General features: G+C 39.5%; 1 protein-coding gene across 10 annotated transcripts in view; it reads right to left on the bottom strand.

Moving 5' to 3' along the window:
- Positions 1-15,555, bottom strand: part of SPIDR (scaffold protein involved in DNA repair) — a 462,021-nt gene that overhangs the window by 64,410 nt on the left and 382,056 nt on the right. For 9 of the 10 annotated variants that reach the window (XM_036993683.2, XM_073229487.1, XM_036993687.2 and 6 more), the window contains one exon: positions 12,818-12,958. The exons of the other annotated variant lie outside the window; for it this stretch is intronic. In XM_036993683.2, the coding sequence (XP_036849578.2) occupies positions 12,818-12,958 (141 nt within the window). The remainder of the gene's footprint in view (positions 1-12,817; positions 12,959-15,555) is intronic. 10 annotated transcript variants of the gene reach the window in all.

Below are 15,555 nucleotides of genomic sequence, written 5' to 3'. Positions count from 1 at the left end.
CCTACAACGTGTTGCTATTTGGAACTGCAGTTTTTGGGCTTTTCTCGCATCCCTGGTGGTACTTCTTATTTCAAATGTGTCACATGATCTATTCCCTCACCAGTGTGGAGGCAGAAACACCCACATTTCCACACAAAAGCTGTCAGCCTGTGTTTCCTGATAAATAAGTTCTTTTATGAAACATAATTACAAGTGTGCTCTTGAAAAAAGACTTGCCTCCTTACAATCTGTGCCATTACCATGAGCTCACTTATCGACTAGCCTCCCTTCATATACCTTCAAAGACTAAACTGTAAGACCTATTAAAATACTTTGCCCTGGCATACCAAATAATGAAGAGGGAAAGAGCAAAGCACCCCTTACCCACTGAGTCAATCCCTCCACCTCCACAGCTACATGGACCCCTGGGAGAAAGCCATGCTGATGGGAAGCAGCAGCACAGGACACCCTCCCTACTTCTGGAAGAAGCAGTGCATTTCTGAGCATGCAGTCTCATCAGAGCAGCAGGCCTCAGCGGGAGGCTCTCGTGCCTTCCCCCCACCCCAGCCCCCTCAGTCCAGTCACAGGAGTAACAGAAGGGAAGGGATGGTGGTTTATTTTGTGACTGAGTGTTTGGCACAAATCACCCACCCAGCACCCCTAACTCTATCCCGAGTACTGTCAAGCTGGATGATGCCACAGGATACCATAATAGGAGCAGAATTAGCATTAGAGACATTTAAAGTGGGTTTAGGGCAAAGTGTTTACCCTTGATGAGCTTTAAGGTCCTCATCTGTGAAATTGGCTAAAATTGTGCTTTGAAAGGTGAGGATTACACACAACATGAACACCCAATGTGGTGTATGGCATAAGATAAATGGTAGCTCTTGTTATTATAAATACCCATTTGATGTCTTTTGCATTTTACTGTTTCCCTTGGTGCCCCAGTTCATCTCATTTACCTATAAACAGATTTGTGGGATAGGGAAGGAGATCAAGCCTCCTACTATGCTAGGTGTCCTGGAAGAGCTATGGGTCAAGCCAGTCATTTCAAAGATATTTATGGTGCTTCCTGTGGCCCTGCCTACACAGCCATGAGAGCAACTCCAGTTCAGTCCTCTCTGACCAAGCAGTGCCACTTTGGGAACGATATACTAAGAAAAGTTTCACTGTTGATCTCAGAGTATGAAAGGATTTCTTAGACAAGTAAAAAGAAAGCATTAACCATAAAGGAAAAGACTGATGACTTTGATAAATTTAATACTCCAGCTAATAAAAAGAATAAAAAGATATGACACCTAGAACACACAAACCATTCACAACCACTGACCAACTCACATTTAGATTACATAAAGCTCCACACTCCAAGACAAAAGCAAACAGAAGACTTCAACAAACCAAAGAAGAAATACAAGTGGCCAATAAGCACAGCAAAAGGTCCTCGGCCTCAGTAAGTAATCAGGAACTGCAATTAACACCACAGGAAGATTCCACTAACAGGCTGAAAATGCTTGAAGCCCAGAAAAAATAAAGAAAAAGACATCCAAGGATGTGGAAGAACGGAAAGAAAGACAAACAGCAGGAACATTGCATTGCTAACAGGAATGGAGACTGCAACACCCACTTTAGGAAACCAGACTGGCAAGATGTACTGAAGATCGAGAAGAACTTTGTCCCTGCACAACAGCACATACCTGTCCACTGGTGGACGCATCGCTGGCCTCATGCCACTCTCTGTAACACCCAGAAATGCCGAGAATGCATGGATAAACAGGTTTGTGGCAAATGCATAAAATGAAATGAAAATGAACAAATCAGAGTAACCTGCAATAAACGCATGTATCTCACAAAGCTCACGGGTCTAACAAAGTATCTACAACACACAGGCACACCCAGAGAGTCCCCCGGCTGCAGCACATGGCCAGCCTGAGGCATCTCCCTGATGAATGCAAGCAGCAAAACAAAGAAAACACAAGGCCGATGCCATCCCCATCAAGTTCAAAAACAGGCAAAACTAGGCCATACTCTTAAGGCTGTATGCAAAATGGTAAAACTATAAAGAAAAACACAGAAGAAACCTGAGGACCATGATGGTCTCCAGTGAGGGCCCGGAGATGTCACCAGGAGGGATACATGCTGGGGTGGCTTCTGGACACTGATAATATTTTGCTTCTTGAATTTGATGGTGGCTTCATCTGTGTGCTTAATAATAATTCATTATACTCTACAATTATACATTCTTTCATATTTGTTCTATTTCACAGTAAAAAAGTTTAACTTAAAAGACTAATAAAGGAGATTCATGCACACATACACAAGGATGTTTGCTGCAGCTCTGAAGTGGCAAAAAACAGGAAACAACCTGAATGTCTGTCAGGAGAGGAACATCCTCATAAGATGATTAAATGAAAAAAAAACATATTTGCTTACAGACATGTGTACATTCATAGAGAAAGGTGTGGAAGATCACACTCATTGGAATGAATACCCAGGGAAAAGGGAGATTATTAAATTTCCTTTACTCTTTATATTAATTATGAATGGCAATGACCAACAAAAGCAGTGGCCACATTATCTCACTTGCAGATAATACTGAAAGCCCTAACTTGAGACTTTTTACAAACATGCAGCCAGGTTCAATGGTCTTCATGATGATCCATGCAATGGTCAGCAATTCTAGGAGAGGAGCAAATTTGCTTGCTGTTTAAAAAAATGGTAATGAAAATTACTTCTTAAAATTTACATTTTCATTAATAAGTGTCCAAGTAGAAAAAACAAATCTCTAACTTTATAGTGTACAAAGCACTGTTATGTATTGTCTCATTAGGTTACCCTAACCTAGACCCTTCAGTGTAATTATTTACTATAGACCTGATACGCTTTCTGGTTACTCAAGATAATTCTGGTATAGATAGCTTATTGGTGGTGTTTAACAAAAACAATGGAAAACACCAAGAATCTAAATTCATGTCAACATCACTGACAAGAAATAATCATGATTTCTGATTTGAGGGCCAAGGTTTTTAATTACAAAGCAAATGGGAAATTTACAGAAATAAATTCCCCTAAAACTGGAAATAATTAAATGTCAGCTGTAGTACCAAAGACACAGGCTTTGGAATTTGATGGACCTGGCTCAAGGCCCAACTCACATACTTGGAGCCAAATTACTTAACTTCAGTGAGTTTCAGAGTCTTTATTTAAAAACAGAATAATACTACCTAATTTTCCAGCTAGTTGGAGGATTAAATGAAAGAGTGACTACAGTGATATTGCAACTTTTTTCTTTCCACTTTCAACATACTGTATTAACAGATATTTTGTTGGCAAATTTAAGAGTACTCCATCTAAAATTACAATCTGTAAGATTTTCCGAATGTAAGAAGGCAGTCAATGAAAGCATACTTAAATTAAGTATTTGTGTTTCACACCTGAAATGAACAAGGTGCATGCTCATTCAGCTTGTCATTGTGCTGTTACCCAAATCTTCCAGGATCATAATAAGCCCATCCCAGGATATTAACCTGAGAGGGAGAGAGTAGCTGTATTGCAATGTAAAATGCTTATTCAAGCAATTAACTCTCAATAATTACCATCGACTCAGATGCTGGAGCCCTAAGTAGCTGGGTGGGGAGGCTGAGGTGGCCTGGACACATTAGCCTCCCAGTTTTAGGTAGAACAGCTCTGCATAGATTTGTTGGAACACTGAGCTTCCTCTTTAGATTTCTAGTTTTTAAAAAAAGTTCAAAAGCTTTAAAACTATTGGCCTCATACTGGTAGATAATTATGTGAAGAGAACAATAGCAGGGTTAAGGAGAGAATGTGTTGAGATTTCTAAGAAAAGGAATCAATGAATGAAAAAGCAAAAAAATCCTGTCCATTTACTGAAGTCTAGACTTACAGTGCTTGGAAGGTGACTCACCTAGATGAATTACTATAGAGGGGGATGCATGTTTTTTTTATTTTCTTGTATCCGCTGATTTTCCTTCTGGCTTATTTGACCCCTGTTTTAAACTAAACCTCGACTTTTAATTCCACTGGCTTCATTGTCCATTCTCTCCCATTAGTATCAGGCAACTGACAAGGCCTAGCAATTTTCAACTGTATATATTTTCTTTCCTGTACAAACATGGAACACTTTCAACTTCTATTTATCATTCTTCTAAATTACTTTTGTTTTTTTCTTTCCATTTTGTTTGTAAAAGTAAGATAGCAAAGTATTAGATCAATACTGGCCAGATTTCTACTTTCCCGTTAATCAGAAAAGAGAAAACCAAGTAGGAGGAGGAAGGGAAGAACTACTACTTATATGTGTTTTATAGTACAAAACACTTCTTTGTACTTCTACACTTTATGTCATGAGATTATCTTAACAACCTTGGAAAGAAGATGCTATTCATCCCGATTGATAATTATGGGCTTTGTTCAACCAACCAGCAAACATAAGTGCGAACATGTAACTCAGATGTACTGATTCTGTGGCTAGCACTCTCACTCAACAGTGAGTCCCCTTTGCCTACACTCAGTGACCAGTGAAGCTCTGCAAAGCTTTGGTTTTGTTTTTAACTGGCAAGTCCCTCGCCCAAGCCTGGCTGACACAGTCAAATAATTCCCATTCCCTTGGTCCTACTTTCACTGGTTATGTGAGAGTAGTAGTAGAGTTTGGGAGGATGATCAAAGTCACTTTCGAGATCACTACTAAAAATACATTTTTTTATGGCCACAAAATATCTGTGAGTTTATTCTGGTTCAGACTGTATCAATTGTGAGGTTTTTACTGAACACTGTTAACTGCTCTGGAGGACACGGAAAGTAGATGTATGGATAGGGGAACGCTCTCCCACGGGTGCCTGCTCAGAAACTTGGTGGGCAGACAAGTCACTTCCAGAAGGCTTGCTTGGCTAAGCCTTCCTACTGACCCAAGCAGCTGAAGAGATATCTACCCATTGAAGTAACAAACTGATTTCACTGTCACTGTGTGTTTCCAAACGGCTTCCCTGCTAGAGTATAAATGTTCTGCGGACCGGAACTGTTGACTTTGTCTAGTGTCTACACTAAAGATGCTATGTTAGTGAATGAATACATAACCAGAAATATATTAAAAGCTACAGTCAGAGAACTTTACCTAATTGACAACAGTGTGATTTATTTTTATTGAACAATTTATCTAATTACCATTAGGGCCGTAATCTAGACAATGGTTTATGCTTGGCCTGCATAGTTCAAAGAGAATCTCTCAGATGATTTGTGGTTCTCATTCCTCCTTTTCCTGTGATTAACGTAGTGGGTGTGCCAAGCCTTTTTGTAATCTCTTGGTTTTTCCTCTTTGTAGGCTTTAATCAATGTCTTGATTTCCACTATCAATGATAGTGAAAATAGACTAAATATAACAGATACAAAACAGTTTTCTTAAGGATCATTCATTGACAGATAAAGATGATGACTCACTTTGAGGGATGCCATTTTAATAAACAAATCTTTGTCCTCATTTCCCAAAAATAACCTTAATAGTTAAGGTTAAAAACCTTGACATTGCCTTTCTAAGCCCCTCTTCCCTACTTGTGATATGTCAAATTACGACCTTTTTGAGATATGTTAAATTATGACCAGAAGTTCCATTTAGAAACTATTCTCCTCCAGCTGGACTTCTGAAATATTTGTTGGTGTTTTCATAACTCAGGGTAAGCACTTTTTAGGCAATCAGTTCATTTTTCCTTTTTAAAAACCAAGGCATAATTCACATAACATAAAAATAAGCACTTTAAGGTGCACACTTCAGCAAGGCATTTAGTCCATTCTTAATTCCCAGTGTTGTGCAGCTGGCACCTCTATCCAGTCTCAGAATCTCAGTAGGCACTCCCCATTCTCCCTTCCACCCCTGCCTTGCAGTGCCCTCCTACTTCTCATCCCCATGGATTGGTCTAATCTGACATTTCATATCCAGGAGGCTGCATGGCCCTGGGTAGGCCTCCTGTCTCTGCACCATGTTGGAGGCCCTTCCACACATGGCAGCAAGTGTGTATTTCAGTCCATTTGGATTTAACAAAACTTTCTTGTTTGCACCTCATTTTTTCTTTTGAATATATGCCCTCTTTTATTTCTGATTATGTATTTCTGTGTTTGCAAAGGGGTAATGTTTTGGAGATGAAGTCTGGTTTGGCTTAATTGCATCCTTTTGTATTTTATTATTGGTGTGTGTCCCATAATCTTCCGGCCTGGGCATATAAATTCCTCCTTCTTTCTGTTTTTATTCTTCTTATCTAAACCATTGAAGATTCATGACTATTCAGCTGCTGATAAAAATGAAGAAACTAAAGCTTGGATGATTAGTTCAGCTTACCTTATTTCTACACATCTCTTTCTTATCAAAATAAAATGAGGAAATAGGTGTTAGTAAATTCAAGATTAAACTTCTCAGCTTTTCCTTATTATTCTCATCATTCTTATGCAAAATGTACAGTATCAAAACTATCCGAACCAAATTAAGTTATCGTGTATATAAAGATGTCCTTGAATCAGAATTGATTAATGTGATTAAAGCAAAGCAACTAAGTATACAAGAGGGTGAATAAACAGTTGAAGTCTCAGAGTTATAAATTCTCATTGTGATTTGTGTGACTTGATACTAAGAGCTCAGATTTGAAAAAATACCTTTCCTCTAAAATGAAAATAAAAGTCATGATTTCTATTAATCTTTAATTAGAACCACTAATAAAAATAATCATCAGTTCACAGTAACAACAGAGACACTCAGAAACAAAATGATTAAGCAAACAGTAATTAGGAAAAAAAACTTCATCTTCCTAAAATGTAACTATTACGAAGAAAAGTTCTGTAGAGCTTATTTTAGCTTCCAAAATGCTCTGTGTTAAAAGTCACAGACTAGATGATTAGAACCCACTATTTAGTAGGAGACCTTACAAGGGGATACTTCAATTACTTTGGTCATGCTTACACAAAGGAGTATGCCACCCACCTAGAAAATAGATGGCAAGCTGGAAAGTTTATCTGTAAGAAAGTTGTTTAAATAACAGATTAGATATTTCCTATAAAGAAAAGATGTTCAAATGGAAAAAGTATGTATACAAGGATAAAAAATAAAAGATTACCATCCTAACCCTGAAAAGGAAAGGAAAAGTTTTGCTTATTAAACTTCTATTTACTGTTTTACTGTTGTTTCTGCTTTCCTGTACAATTAAATAGATACATTTCCCATCCCCCACCCCCAAAATCCCACTCTTAAAAGACAATAGAAAGATTCAATTTTGAATTAAAATACTAATGGTAAGAAACATTGGCAGAAAGAAAACCATCAAACCCATACAGGAAACCCAAAAGGGCCGCAGCACACTGCTTAGGGGTGCCTCCTTCTGTTAATTTGAGCACCCTTGGTTTCAAGATTTAGTACATTCTCTTTCAGAGATATTTTATTCTTCCAGAAACTTGGGTGAACACACCAGGAACAGTTTTATTTTTCAAAATCTGGAATGAATTCTTAAGAATGCCCCTTAAAGGAGGGGTTCCAACCACAGCAGTTAACAAAGAGATTCTGGACCTCAAACCCCAAGGGAAGTAAGTGTGTGGCTCTTGAAAAGGGTGGCCTTTTTGAAGGGGGAAATCAAAGGAAGGAAATTACTACTGAAGTTCTTACCCAAGGAGAGCACTCACCACAACACACTTCCTGTTAAAGGAGCATTGGAAACGGTTCCTCAGTGATAACCAGAACCCACCCGCCAAGCTGTGCTGAAGGATTCCTATGATCCCTTCTCCTGCACCTCTGTACACCCTGGGGTCCCACTCAGCCCAGAGTCGTACCAGAGCTTGACCCCTCAGCCCATGACCCTCACCTCTGGGTGGGCCCTCCTCTGTCAGGGTGAGAAGTCTTCTCCCTCACTGACCCTTGTGCCCACTAGAAACAAGTAAGCTCAAGTGCAGCGCATGGAAAGCTTTTCTCTGACAAACCAGCAATGAACCTTCCTACTCTCCCCATGGTCCATTGAGGGCTCTCACAATACCTACCACCTCATGCATGGCTCCTCAAACTCAATGAGGGGACAAGGGTTCGTATCCTCCCCTGCACTGAACCAGCATGGTCTCCACTCTTCCTGCTCCAACTGAGCTCCAATAATTACTGCATACGAAGTACAAAAATATACATTCAAACCTTGTTGAGGAAAATTCTAAGATGAACCTAAACAAACAACGTTCATTCCACAAATTATGAGCCCGTCATACAGTAGTGAGCAAAAAAGAGCATCTGTCTAATGATTGTCAGCCTGTGTGAAATACAGGCCACTGGGCATTTTAACCAATGCCAACATTTACTGATTGTCTGCAGTGTGCAGAGGGATGTGACAATGTCCAAGACGAGGTCTGTATGTCAATAAATGAGTATGACTCAGAGCTTGACAGCCAGGCAGATGGAGCAGGCCAGCTCCTCATGCAAGTGTTGACATTTGCATGTTACTGCTAAAAAAAAGGACACATTCAAACTTATGCCTGTGATGTCACTCTCCCTTATGTTAAAATGTATCTCTCTGGTGGGATGCAGATCAGTGGGTATCCCACACAGCCCCGGGCACAGGCACTGTGGTGAGCCTTGTCTGCCTGGTGGAAAGGGGATGGGCTGCAGAAGACAAGAGGCAGCGCCCATAAGGGTGCCAGGGCTGTGAGGGAGAGGCACATGCCCATGTTCTGGGACCACGGCAGCAAGACTGATACTGGGATGGGGCTTCTAAGAGACATTTGCACCCTGGCCATGGGGTTAGCTTTTCAGCAATTTGATGAAGCTTGGCTTCTAGTATAAACTTTATTAGTACTTAATCTGTTACCTTGAAAACAAAGGCTGGCATTTAAACAATAACTATCAATTGCATCATTCTCTGAAATGCCCCTTCAGAGTGCCCCACCTCTCCTTTATCACTGAGCTGAGCAGAGATCAGTGCTGCCTGATCTCCCTCCACTCTCCGGAGGGGAACGGATGTTCAGACAAAGGAGCCTGTCCACCTTCCAGGCTTCAGTCTAGTCCCAGCCCCAGGCCCCTCCCATTCTATCAGAGGCTTCTAAATCTGAACCTACTCTCTGAGGCCCCTCAAAGGTGGCTGCTATCAGCTCATAGCTATGCATTAGGCACAGGTCAGCTGGTGCCTTTCAGTCTCCTCTTGGCTTTCCTGCTCATCCATGGGCTCCTGGAAGAAAAGGTCTCTCATACTCTGGACATCATACACTGGAGCTGCCTAGAGGTACCAGAAATACGAAACCAACTGGTACCTGCCTGGGTCTTGGCTCTTCTTCCCTCAATTGCTGCAGAAGTTTCCACACTCATACCCTGCCCCAGCCCCACCCTCTCTTTCAAATCAATTACAACAGGTGCAACAGCAGGACCCTCTTTCATTTTTATTACCTCTTTTCTTCTCTCAACAACTTATCATGGCCCTAATTTTCTCTTGGATCAATGTAGAGTCCCTGATAATAGGATTAAGGCTTTATCTCTAGTTGATGCTATACCTCAGTATATTCTGGTTTAGGGTAAATCCCAAAAATCTAGCATAAAAAAAGCTAAATGCTGCAGCAACAGGCCAGGGACAGAGCACAAAGAGGTGCGGAGCATTTCAAGTAAATGAGGAGACTCTCTCTCATACGCCTTCTGCTGCTGCTTTGGCATACATCTCTGCCAGTCCTACTTCATGTATTCACAGAGAACATCCTACCAATCCGAAGAGGACTTTTCTTTCTGACAGATCAAGATATTTAAAGCATTTGTCCTCCCTCACTCCTTTAGTGAAATTAGCCAGTTAAGATCTTGGCACTTAAAGCATCACTTGCTCCCGTACCTGGACCTATCTCATCTTCTGTGCAAAGGAATCCAACGTTAAGGATCCTGTTGACTGCTTCCATGTCATTCTCTGCACTCCGTGTGCAGTGACCACTGCCTAAATGCTCTTCAATACCATCTTCTCCAGTACATTACTCTTAAAGGCCCAGTAAAGAGAGCTAAATAAAATAGCACCTATAAATTAGTAATGTATTTTACACAGATAATAGTGGTTTTTGTTTTAACCAAGTTGGGACAGAAATATAGTAGTATTTTGAACAAGAAGAGGATTCCTCCTTGCAAAAAATTTTGCTAGCTCTATTTTCCATATCTATAGGGTTAATGTATTTCAGAAAACTTTTTTTCCCTCAGTATTGCCCTATCATATAAAAATAAAAGCATATAATAATCAGCAATAAAAAGGTAAAGTTCATACATATAATTATGATATCAAAGTCATGTGACTTTTCAGCTTGTCTTACCTACTAAAGTGCTGCACGGGCCCCTGGGAGGACAAAGGTCCTGGGAGAAGAGGTCCCAGGACAATGGCAGGGAGTATTCTGGGGATTGTGGGGGGAGGAAGGGGCAGAGCTCCACATGCAGCTCAGCCTTGGCAGTGCTGTTTGGAAATGAAAATTTTATTCCCTTTAAATCCAGGCTAATTTTCCTGACTTTTTATTTTAACGAGCCAGTGTGGACACTCAACTCTGAAAACATGTCAGAGGAACACATGAGAGGTGATGGCTGTTTTTCTGGAAGCCCCTCCAAACAAGGCAGCAGACAGTGGGGTGCTCCTAGCACAAGTGGCCCAGTGGCAGAGCTGATGCCTGCACAGCTCTGAGGCCACTGGTCCACTTCAAAGCCATTGTGGGGAGTAGTAATTTTCTGTCACTGCAGCTACAGACTAGGTGCCATCTAGTAGCCAAGATTTAAAAGACTCCATGACTGAGCCCAAATACACAACTATCTTCTAACTGGCAAAAAAGTTATTTTTTACATTAGATATTGGAATTATATAATTATAATTAATAATTTTAGCTTGAATTTTTGGAAATAAGTGTATTTCATTACAGTTTATGAGAAATATATTTTGTTAAAGTTTATGATAGTTGCTATGAAACACAATTTGGGGAATAAAGAAAAGGAGAGACAATTTATATTTACTGGGCTATGGATGGATGACTGACAATGGAAGACATCACTAATAGGCAATTATAACATTCAGCATTCCAAAACTATTTAATGATTTGTTTTGAAGAACTATAGCTTCCAAAAGAACAAAAAGACAACCAATATCTTTTTGGATGGTTTCATGCCAAAATAAAGTTAAATATATAAGATAAAGGAATTAATCCCAAATAAAAAAATAAGCATCAAATATTTAGGTACCAATTTAAAAATGGAATGGGTTCTTAAAGTTTATAAATGAATTATATAGAACACTCAGCTCATTTTTCCATTCATTCCCATAAAAAAAACATTTTTCTATGGCAATGTTGTAGATAGTAAGGCTTCTAGTATAACCCACAAAAACTAGATTTAATATTAGGTTGACATAAGGCTGTACAGCATGATATAAAAGAACATGAACTTTATAGAGCTAAAGACCCCTGGATTCTAGCCCTGGGTCTGTCATTCACCAATGGTACTTCTACAAGAAGTCATGTCCAGCACCAGGTGTGCCTCTCAGAGCTGCCTCCCTCTGGCTTATAGCACGCAAGCTAACCTGACAGCTGGAGCAACACTGCTGCCCCTGGGGATGTGTTTCCTTGCTGGGAGGCCCACTGTATCCTAGGATGCACAGGTGAGAGGCCCATGTGTAGAGTTCATGTCAAGGAAGACTACCTCCTAAGTAGCTCTGATGGAGTAAATGTCAGGGCGGCAGTATCATTTACCATTACTACATTTAGTCTTTCCAGATGCTGGTGATTCTGAAACTGAGGACTAAAATGAGGCTCAGGCTTAATGTCTGTGTGACCCAGTTAAGCTTTATGCACACCTAGATATGTTTTCCAACCAAATACATAGGCCCAATCTATAAGGCAATTATAGTATTACAGCTACCCTTTTACAGACAGAAGGAAATACTGGCTACAAGACAAATCTACATAGTAAACTATTCATGTTGTCTACCCAGGGCTTGCAGGGCATGTGTCTATGACATATGTCTTTCAGGAAAACGAGCTCTTGGATGGAACCACTATTCACCTGTACAGTGCCACAGGAAGACAGGTGAGACACATGATTGAGGCCCTTGGAAAAGCTGTTGCCTACAAAGGCCAGTCAGGAGGAGTGCTCATGATTTAGAGCGTCCATGGCTGAATGGTCACTGTACAGACCACTGGAAGACACTATAAATAACTGCATCACAATCAGAATATCACCTATTCCTAGTAGCCTTTTCTCCCTCAGATACTGTTATAAGCTCAGATGTTACTATAAATTAAAAACTTAACACCAAGAGAGTTAAAATAACATGCTATTGAAGAAAGAATGGTTTCCCTATTATAGTTAGTAGAGACATGACAATGACAGTTTAGGCCAAGTCTACATACCATTCCACCTCAAACAACAGTTCAGGGTGAGGTGCCATGAAACATGACAGAGAACAGAGCTTTCTTACTAAGGAAAGCAAGAAGATGTAACAGCTTAAGACTTCTGCTTAATGCTTATAAATTGCCTTTTCAGTACATTATATTTACATTTCTGTAAACTGACTCATGCAGAGCTATGTTATTGTTAGGAAAACATACTAAAAGCAAGTCCTTTAGAACTAAAGCACACATATGTAATATTTTTTATCTTCTTAATTTTAATAAAAACAGGAAACACACTGAACCTGCATAATTGTTTATGTTGTCAATTATAATTCTCCCCTGGAGGTACTTTATGGGCTCCATTCAACTCGTGGGCTCATTTTACAAGCAAAGTCTAGGATCCTATAGTTATTGTCTTTAAAAGTAAAAGACCAACAAAAGAAACCACCACTGTAGCAAACTCAGTATCACCACAGTGTATCCTCACCTTCCACGGGTGGCCTTTTGTAGAACCTTCATTCCTGCCAGGCTGCAGGACTTCCCTTCCAACTGTCTGTCCCTCAGGATGGCGCCCTCTGAGTGCACCTCACTGAACATTCCGTAGGCATCCTGCACAAGAAGGCCGACTCTGCAACAAAGCATTCACATTCATTCTTTTAGGAGGTAGGTTTGATTCCTTCTCCTTCACTAGAAATCCTTGGTACTCATCTTCCTAAATGAATGAGTCAGGGTAAAAAAGGTGAATACAAACACGCACTCTTTAGATTTGTCCTTGAGGTGTTTGGATCACTATCCACAAAATACAGAAGAATTCTCTTTTGGCATAAAACTAAACCCTCAGTCATATGTGGTTTAAAAGCACACAAAGAAGACCATCCTTGCAAATCAAATATATAACTGTTGCCCAGAAAAAGGGTATCCTCTTGCCCCATTTTTATCCTGTCCTTCATAACAGGAAACGTTCATATTTTGTATTGATGCTCAACACAGAAAAGCTTCAGGGTAACATTATCAGGAGAATGACACTCGGGCTCTCTATGAGAAGGTGCATATTTACAGACATGCATGGTCCAGCAGGATGAAGGCCACATTGGCTGGCAGGTCCAGAGGCTGATGGAGACCCAGTGACATGATGGGGTCCCCCAGATTTTAAGTGCAGAGGGCAGCACTTAGCACCTACCCAAACCTACTTAGGACTGAATTTCCAACACTCTCACTTTGTAAGTCAGGTAAATGAAGCCTTACTTATCACAAAATGACACATTCTCAGAAAACATTCCCTGGAAGCTTAAATAAAGTTAGGCAGTAAATATCACCACCAAACAGACTGAGGAACAGAATGATTTCTAAAGATGAGTGTTTAAAGGAAAGTGCACACTGGAAAAGAACAGATGACAATGAACACAGGAGAAGAGCTAAATCGGAAGTAATGAATCTTAAACACTGGCAGGGCAAAGGCGACTAGAAGTCTAGACATCCTGATTGTCTCCCAGGCCCACAGGGCCCCTGGCTTGCAAGAGAGGTGGAGATAAATCTTGGCAGGAAAGCACCTGTACTTAGGCATTAATTTTCTATGGAGTGAAATCAAACATGTACTCAAATAAAAATCATCAACTACAAGGAAACAGACCATTCTGTGGGAAGAGTCAGAAAAATTAAAAACAGATATATGGCAGACTCGAGATACTAGAATTAAAAAATATGAAATATGGAGTAACCATTTTAAAAAGGCAAAGTCAGAGAAATATAAATAGGAAACAAAAAGCTATACAAAATGACTTGGCAGATTCGAAGAAGAATGAAATAGAACTTTCAAAATGGAAAGCTACAATTACTGAAATAAAAAAAGTTATTAAATGGGTATAACAAGAGACTATATGTACCCAAAGAGTGTTTATATGAACTGGAAAAGATTACCCAGAATGCATCTTGAGAGCTGACAATGAAAACATGAGAGAGAGAAACAGAGAACAGAATTGGAAAGTCAAACATGTCCAAGAGGAATTCCAGAAGAAGAAAATAGAGGAAGGAGAAGCAGTAATCTGTAGCTCTAACAACTGAGAATTTTTCCCAATTCATCTAAGAAGTGAATCCAAAATAGAGGAAGAAAAGCAACTACCAAGCAGGACAACTAAAAGGAAATCCATCTTATTATACATATTGTAATAAAACTAGAGAAGATAGAAGAAATTGAGAAGATTTTAAAAGCAAAAAAGGGTAAGAAGACAGACATCCATAAAGGAACACAAATTTGACATACATCAGCCTTCTCAAAAGCAATGAATGAAGCCAGAAAACAGTGAAACATTTTCAAAATTCTGAAAGCCATTTAAGAACAGTGTGCCTGCAGTCTTACTACACTGATGGACAATGACTTCAATGGGAAATGGGGGGGGACCTGATAATATGGGTGAATGTAGTAACCACATTGTTTTTCATGTGAAACCTTCATAAGAGTGTATATCAATGATACCTTAATAAAAGAAGTTAAATGATGAAAAAAAAAACTGTGTGCCTGCAAAACTATCAATGTGGTAAAATTAAGACATTTTTAGATAAAGAAACACTAGGTACAGTTTTTACCTACAGACCCTGAAATATTTATACTTACTAAGGTAATTATTAAAATAACTTCCTAATTATGTAATTTAGGAAGAAGTTAGTATCCCGGAAAGAAAGGTCTAAGATACAAGGACTATTGTGCAATAAGATGAATCAAAATAAACATGGTGGGATAAAAGAACAACACAACCAATAATATTAATTAATGTGTACCGAGTGGAAAAACTGGAAATGGACAGCAAGTGGATTAGTAGGGATGACTGGAGGTTAAGTGTTCCCAAGTCCCCATGTCACTCAGAGTGGGGTTAAGGTAGTAACTCTGGAGTTCATTAATACAGACATGTGGTCAAATTTCAAGGACAACCAGCAAAAGAATAGAAACAGGGTACACAACTTGCACATCACCAGATAGAAGAAAATGGAATAAGAAATATAGGCAAGCGAGTAATAAGTAAGATGGTAGACAGAAGTCTATGCATATTAGAACTGGAATAAAAAAGGTTTAAACTTATCAGTTAAAAGGCAGAGTTTGTCATGTTGTTTGAAGAAAGAAAAAAGTATTTCTATTAAGTTGCTGACAGGAAAACTTCTAAAACAGAGAAAGGTTCAAAGGATGAAAAAACAGTATTTCAGGCAAATATTAACCAAAAGAAAGCTGACAAG

This window comes from Manis javanica, chromosome 2 (genome assembly GCF_040802235.1).
Source record: "Manis javanica isolate MJ-LG chromosome 2, MJ_LKY, whole genome shotgun sequence".
NCBI classification, from domain to species: Eukaryota; Metazoa; Chordata; class Mammalia; order Pholidota; family Manidae; genus Manis; species Manis javanica.
The sequence above is the reverse complement of the archived record's forward strand: the minus strand, read 5'-3'. Positions and strand labels throughout refer to the sequence as shown.